Below are 7,535 nucleotides of genomic sequence, written 5' to 3' on the forward strand. Positions count from 1 at the left end.
GAGTGATATTTACAAAGCAGGATTTTATATTTGTCATAAAAAAAGAGAAAGCTACAAATGTGGCAAATGGGAAATAAACAGCAAAAGATGCCCGTGTTCTTCCCCCAGCGACGTTGGGCAGTCGCCGCCCGTGAGCACCTGTAGTGGGCGGGCCCTGTCGGGGTGCTGGGCGGCACCCCTGGGGCTGTGGGTGGGGCTGTGGGTGGGTGGGGGCGTTAGTAGCCCTCCTGGAGGAGCAACCCCAGGCCATGGAGAGGGCGTGGCTCTGGGCAGGAGCTGGGGCTGGGCCTGGGCCTGCCTGGCTGGGTGTGCAGAGGGCTGGGTGTGCAGGAGGGCTGGGTGTGCAGAGGGCTGGGCGGGCCGAGGGCTGGGGTGACGGCACGCTGACTCTGGGGGACCTCCGGGTCCTCCAAAGACACGCGGATGCCATCGCAAAGGCCCTGAGAGGCAAGTGCCCAGCGTTTCCTCATTCCCAGGCCCTCCCCGTGCCGGCTGGAGGGGGACAGGGGTAGCGGGGGCAGCCGTGGGCACTGCCGAGCCAGGGCAGAGCGGGCAGTGCCGTGCTCAAGGGACGCAGCAGTGAGTCACCCCGGGGGCAGCTGGACAGGCTTTTCCCCGCAGCCCAGTTGGGGAGACTGGTTGCCAGGGGCCAGAGGGGTAGGAGCGGCCTGTTCGGCTGGCCTTGCCCACTGACCAGAGGCAGGACCCGGGGATCCAGGAGGAGCCAGAGGCCTTCTCACCCGTCCTCCTCCAGAGAGGAGGGTCCCACGAGGCAGGCAAGGTCCCCGGGGACCCCTCGCGGCTCTGGCAGAGGGACTGGGCGGGGGACCCAGAAGTGCGAGTCCTGCTGCGAAGGGAAGTCCCAGGCGGGGTGGCAGGTGGTCCTCGGGTGCCGACTCGGCCAGGCCCTGCTCACCAGGAGAGGCTGAGGGCACGCGCAGGTGCTGACGTGTGCTGAGGGCCGCGGCACACGTGTCCTGTGCCTGCAGTGAGGTTTCTCAAGGCTGGCAGACGGGTGAGTCTGTAGGGGAGCCTGGCCTTCCAGGGGGCACCACGGCGCCCCCCCAGTCGGGCAGTGCGGGCTCCGGGCAGCCAGTGAGGGCTTTCCTGCTAGAGAGAAGCGGCAGTGGTGCCTGCACAGATACGTCGCCGAGTTCAGGCTCCACGTGCCCCCGCCGCAGTCTCAGATGGCGCTGCCCACGCGTGTCGGGAGTGGAGGCCTCGGACACAGACCCCAGCTAACAGCAGCCCAGGCCGGACGGCCTCTCGCTCCCCTGGGTCTCGGAGGGGCTTCCCTCCATCCCTGGAAGGAGAGGAGTCACTTGGCATCAACCAGGCACCTGCAGGGACACGGGACAGGCCCCCACCCGATGCCCCCTGGTGCCTGCTGGTCAGAGGTCACAGGCCTCCAGGCCTCTCATTCAAGGCCGGGCACGGGGACACATTCCGGGTGATGGGCAAAGGTAGGTACTAGGAGAGCCACAGCCAGGACACACGGTGGAGCCTGGGTGCCCAGCCTACCCGTGGGGAGACTGCCCGGCGGACAGGGCAGCAGCGAGGGGGTCTGAGCTGGCAGGCGGGGTCTGGGAGGCTGCTGGCCTGGGGCCTGGGGTCAGAGTGATGGAGAAAGGATGGCCCGCGGAGGGGGGTGGGAGGATGCTGGAGGTGGATGTGAGGCCACAGCCTGCCTCCGCCCCCCGCGGCCTGTACGCACGGATGAGGTCTCCGTCGCCGACCTGGAGCCGGCAGCCGCTCCTCCTCTCCAGGGCCTGCAGCACCGACTGCTCGAACGCCAGGGCGGCCACGCGGCTGAAGAAGGCCGTCACGTTCTCCCCTGTGAGCCCAGGACACAGCTGTGACCCGCCCGCCTCGGGGTGGGAGCTGGGACAGGGCGGTGCCGGGGACTGGCCACCTGCCCCGCCGCTGCCTCAGATCTCTGCCCCTGGGCTTCCCACGATCTATTCCTCCCGCGGGGACGTGCGGGAGGACCCTGCTCTCCTGGGACCTGGGAGCACCTGTCCAGGGCCAGCTAGGAGGATTGGCACATGCGGCCAGCCCCACACGGGGCCTTGTGAGTCCTCCTCCAGGTGGAGGCTGCCCATCCGGGCACAGGACGGGGGTCCAGGCCCCTCACACTACCCTGTGCAGCCAACAGCCTGCACGACAGCACAGGGGCATTCTGCTTGGCACCCAGAGCCCTTGGTGAACCTGCCGCCATCTGGTGAGAGAGGGGGTCCTCCCAGGGCACGGGGGTGCCATCAGGCAGGAGCAGAGGGCACCAGGCCTGGGTGCTGCCTCTCCCATCCCTGGCCCGTGTCTGTGCTGGCCCCTCACCAGGGCAAGGACCACCGTGTGGTGTAACTCCTGACCCCCAGACCCTCTCTGCGCCAGGCGCTCACTACATGGCATTGTCGAGTTTTTCTCGGTGAACACATGGGGTTTTTGCAATTTCAAACATGCTTTTCCATTAAAAATAAAATGAGATGGACAGGATCACCAGCTTCCCAGACAAAGACACTGAGGCTCAGAGACGCTGGGCATCTTGCTGGGGCCACGGTGAGCAGTGCTCGTGGGGGAAGGCGGCTCAGGGCCCAGGGCCGGATCCGGGGGGATCTGGCTGAGGGCTGGAGGCCGTGAGCGAGGTTCGTATCTCCCACGATGACACTCAGGGGACGGATGGGAGCCCCCAGTTGCTGGGCCCTTCTGTGTGCCAGGCGGTGCCCCCCCCCCGCCCCCGGGCACCCACAGGTTGCAGGCAGGGCCCTGCAGTGGTTACAGTCAGGGCTGGGTTCCAATCCTAGACCTGGCATGGCCGCCCCGGGACCTTGGAAGCCACTTCCCAGGGACAGAACTGACCCACCCAGAGGCTCAGGGTCGCTATTCCCATGGCCCCGTGGGCAGGGTCCAGTCTCCCTAGAGATGAGGGGCTGCTCAGGCAACAGGAGGCCCTGCCTGGCCATCTGCACAGCCGCTGTGACGCGGCACTCGATGGACCGCAGAAGGCGATGCGTGAGCCTCCCGCAGCCGGCCCTGAGCCCACCACGCGCAGCCCCGAGCCCACTCACCCGTCTTCGCCGACACTGACCAGTACTCGGCCTGCAGCTCGTTGGCCAGGTGCACGGCCTCCCCCTCCGCCTGCTCACACGCCGCCCTGGACTGGGGAAGCGGCCCTTCTAGGAGGCGCCGGGGAGGTGGCTGCCGCCTCCCACTGGGCCTCCTTCCCCATCTCACCCTGGGCAGGTGGCCCCAGGGCAGGGGTGAGACCCCAGCAGCCCTGGGCAAGTCTGAGTGCCAGCCGTTCCCCAAGAGGAGCACCCCTAACTTTCAGGTCCCGGGCCTGCCCCTTCGGATCCTCACCGAACCACACCAGGCCGCCCTCCATCCCGGGCTTGGGCTGGAAGCGGATCCATTTCCCTGGGCACTGCCCCCCACAACCTCCCCCTCCCCCCCCCACCTCCCCCACTACCTCGCTCACCAGAAGGTCCTTCTTGGTCCCCACGAGGAAGATGAAGCAGGAGGCCGGCTCGTTCTCCCTCAGCGCGTCCTCCAGCCACTGCCTGGGATGCACAGGGGCGGGGGGGACCGGCTGAGAGACAGCCCTGCCCACCCAGAGAGGCCAAAGGGGGTGCAGACCCGGCGGCCCAGGCGGGGGCACTGAGCTGGGAGGCGCTGGGAGGGTGCCTGGACTGAGCTAGCTGAGAAGGGCTGGGCCGAGGCCGGAAGGGCCTGGCTGGACCACGGGGTGGGGTTGGGGGGGTCCAGGAGCACCGGTCAGGGGCAGTGGAGACCCAGTCTTGGCCATGGCTCTGCCCTGGCTGCGGCAGCTGGGGTGATCCTGCACTGTCCTGAGCTGGGACGGTCACCCCGGCCCCCCAGGGTTTGGAGATGCGAGATGTGAGCACCCACACGTGGGAGGGAAGGGGGCGGGTCCATGAGCCGGGGATTCCGGCAGAAGCAGGGAGGCCTCCGGGAGCCGGCCGTGTGGGCAGCTCCGGACCAGTCCCTGTCCCAGACTGAGGTGCCAGGCATGTCCCTCCGACAGGACTGGCCACGGAGTCTGCAGGCCCTTCGTCCCACACGAAGGCTTCCAGATGGCAACAGCCGAGCGTGGAAGCAGGCGCAGGCCCCTGAGCACGTCAGTGTTGGTGCAAATCTCGAGGGAGAACAAGGGCCTGACCAGAGCTGCTCCCTCGCACCTGCCACTGGGGCCCAGCTCAGGGGCCCCGACTGGGGAGCCCTTCCAGGTGGGTTTCTGAGCCCAGACTCGCCTGGTGTGTTCCAGGGTCTGCACATCCGTGAGGTCAAAGGCCGTGATGATCACTGCGCATGTGGGCGAAAGCCAAGAGCTGGTCAGCGACAGGGGAGGCGGCAGGGCGTGATAAGGGGGGCCCTTCAGTCGGCTCTCTGCTCCCCAGGAACTGCCGGGGTGGCCCCCAGGCACTCAGCTCTGGCCCCCACATGGAGGTCAGGAAGGAGTCACCCCGTGTCTGACCCACCCTCCAACCCACCCCAGCGGTTCAGCCACAGGGGGGATCCTATGAGGCCCGATGCGCTTGGGGCTCCTGAGCTCAACCTCCCCTCCGCCGCGCAGCTAAGGGAGCTGGTGGGCGAGGGCCTTCGCTGCTGAGGCCGTGTCCTCACCTGGGAGAGACAATAGTGCCTGCAGCTGCCGGGGTGCCGGGAGGCTTAAGCCAGCGCAGCGATTTTAAAGCTCTCGGTTCAGGGCCTGATGCAGGCCGACTCGGGACCAGTGGCAGCTGCTAGGAGCAATTAGCACCTTGGCCGGTTCGGCTCAGTTGATAGAGCGTCAGCCCGAGGACTGAAGGGTCCCGGGTTCGGTACCGGTCAAGGGCATGTACCTCGGTTGCAGGCTCAATCCCCAGCCCTGGTCATGGCCGTGTGGGAGGCAGCCAATCAATGAGTCTCTCTCTGTCTCTCCCTCTCTCTTCTCTCTAAAAATCACTGGGAAATATCCTTGGGTGAGGATTAACAACAACAACGAATAAGTAATAGGCAGTTTGTGAGTTTAAACCACCAGCTTTGGGGAAATATCTGATGGGGAGCAGGGAGGGCAGGACATGGAGATGCAGCGCCCCACCCCCCCAGCTCCTCCTGTCGCTGGCCCAGCCTCCCACCCCCACCCCCATTCAGCTCCCCCCTGCTCTCTGGGGGCTCTGGACACGTGTCTCCCTGGCGCCTCTTTCTGAGCTGACACTGGGGCTGAGACTCCCAGGGAGCACCCATCCCCACCAGGTCCCACAGGCTGTGCCTGCCTTGGCCCACCCAGGCCCCGAGGACTGGCCAGGGGCTCTCAGTGCTTCTTGGGGACGGATTTGGGGCCTGCACGGAGGGCCTGCTGAGCCTGGCGGGGAGCCCTCGGGTGCGTGATGTTGAGGGCCCCGCCGTTGCCATGACCTGGCTGCTCACCCTGGGCGCCCCGGTAGTAGGCAGATGCGATGCACTTGAACTTCTCTTGCCCTGCTGTGTCCCAGCTGTGTGGGGACAGAGAGAGAGGGAAACAGAGAGGCGGCAGGTTAGGTCACTGCAGCGGTCAGAGCTCAGCAGTTTGGGCCCCATTTTCCAGATGGGAACAGGGGCTCAGAGACCGGAAGTGACCTGCCAGAGGCCTCACAGGTGGCCAGGTTGGGGGGTGCGGGGTCCCGGGCCCTGCTTGTTCCCCCGGTCCTGGCTGAGTGCCCCTGAGAAAGAGCACAGTGAGGGCGTCCTCAAAGCCCCCCCCTCGCTCTCCCCCACCCCTCGCCCAGGCCACCCAGGAAAGGGCGCCACTCGACAGGGACTCACATCTGGAGGCTGTAGGGGGTCCCAGCAATCTCAAAGCGCTCGATTTCGAAGTCCACCCCGATGGTGGCCTTGTAGTCATGGTCAAAAACGTTCTTGCAAAACCTGTGGGAGCAGGGAAGTCATCAGAGAGGCTGCGGGGAAGCTTCGTGACAGCGAGAGTCCGGGGCATCGAGAAGCCCACCCGCTGGGAGTCGCTAAGGAGGTGACAGTCCCGAGACAGGCCACCGAGGGACAGCCAACAGGAATTATGGGGGGGGCCGGCGGCGTGGCTCAGTGGTTGAGCGTGGACCTATGAACCAGGAGGTCAGGGTTAGATTCCTGGTCAAGGCACATGCCCGGCTGGCAGGCTCCATCCCCAGTAGGGGGCGTGCAGGAGGCAGCCGATCCATGTGCTCTCACATCAATGTTTCTCTCTCTCTCCCTCTCCCTTCCTCTCTGGAATCAATAAAGTTATATTTAATAAAGAATGATGCGGGGGGAGAAAGGCTGCAGCAAACACGGCAAGTCAGGGGCAGAGAAAGGGAAGCTGGGCATGCTCCCGCAGTGAGGGCGGTGAGGGCGAGCCCACGGCATGGGGGACCCTGTGACCCATGCCAGGGCCCTGGGATGCCCCACTCTCCGCTGACCCCCCCCCCCAGATTTCCCGCACCCCTCCCTGGGTGTGACGGTGCCCTCTGGGCCTCCCGGCAAAGCCCCGGCAACCTGGCGCTGGGCGTGGCGACGCGCCTACCTGTGGATGAGGCTGGTCTTGCCCACGTGGAGGTCCCCGACGACAACGGCCTTGGAGAGGCCGAGCCTGCAGAGAACGGGAGGGTTGCTCTCAGGCTTGGTCACAAGAGCATCTCCCCACACGGCCCTCCTTCCCGCTCCCCGCCTGTGAGCCGCCCGCAATCCTGGATGGGGCTTTTTTTCCTTAATCCTCACCCGAGGATATTTTCCCATTGATTTTAGGGAGAGTGGAAGGGAGAGGGAGAGACAGAGCGAAACATCGATGTGAGAGGAACACAGCAATTGGTTGCCTCCTGCACGCCCCTGGCCAGGGAGGAGCCTTGACCGGAATCGAACCCGGGACCCTTCGGGCCACAGGCTGATGCTCTATCCACTGAGCCACACCGGCTAGGGCGCTGGTGGGGGTGGGGGTGGGACACTTGCTGAGACGCTCCGGGTGTCTGTGCCCAGCTCTGGAGATGCAGGAGGATCTGCGTCTGTTCTTGGGACCCTGCTGTCCCTGGGGCTGTCCCCCTGGCCCGCTGGGCCCGAGCCCCTGACGTGAGAACTGGAATTGGGTCATGAGAGGCTGAGGAAGCAGAGGGAGGAGCCCTAGGTGGGGCTGTGTGCAAGCCGGGGGCACAGCCGGGAACCTGGGGCACACACACAGCAGGGGGCGGGGGATAGAACCCCGGTACCTCCTACCCACCCACCTCTGGGGCTACACGCCCGAGGGGCTCCCTCCTGCCCCTGGCAAGCAGTCACTCCCTGAGCCGTCACATCTGCTCCTTTGGGGGCGTCTGCTAGGGCCAGCCAAGGGGACAGGGGCAGGTCCTAGAGACAGAACTCGGGTCTGCATGCCTGGAGGTACACTGACTGAGGGTCTCAGCTCCCGCCCCCCCCCCCCCACTCAGCTCTGCCCCGGGGACGCCTGGTCCAAGTCCCTGATGCCACCCCACCTCCGTGGCAGCATCTCTCACCCCTTGGAGACCCCATTCGGCGCACAGCACCCTGGGTACTCCCCT

The 7,535-nt window shown here is 65.9% G+C and overlaps 1 protein-coding gene across 1 annotated transcript in view; it reads right to left on the reverse strand.

Annotated features, from left to right (window-relative positions):
• Positions 1-42: 42 nt before the first annotated feature.
• Positions 43-7,535, reverse strand: part of RAB36 (RAB36, member RAS oncogene family) — a 12,394-nt gene continuing 4,901 nt past the window's right edge. Inside the window, exons 6-13 of the mRNA XM_014450652.2 lie at positions 6,533-6,598; positions 5,803-5,904; positions 5,428-5,492; positions 4,269-4,320; positions 3,476-3,557; positions 3,066-3,156; positions 1,715-1,834; positions 43-1,303 (exon numbers count right to left, since the gene is read on the reverse strand). Coding sequence (XP_014306138.2) covers positions 1,239-1,303; positions 1,715-1,834; positions 3,066-3,156; positions 3,476-3,557; positions 4,269-4,320; positions 5,428-5,492; positions 5,803-5,904; positions 6,533-6,598 — 643 coding nt within the window. The 3' untranslated portion in view covers positions 43-1,238. The remainder of the gene's footprint in view (positions 1,304-1,714; positions 1,835-3,065; positions 3,157-3,475; positions 3,558-4,268; positions 4,321-5,427; positions 5,493-5,802; positions 5,905-6,532; positions 6,599-7,535) is intronic.

This window comes from Myotis lucifugus, unplaced genomic scaffold (genome assembly GCF_000147115.1).
Source record: "Myotis lucifugus unplaced genomic scaffold, Myoluc2.0 scaffold_3076, whole genome shotgun sequence".
Lineage (NCBI taxonomy): Eukaryota > Metazoa > Chordata > Mammalia > Chiroptera > Vespertilionidae > Myotis > Myotis lucifugus.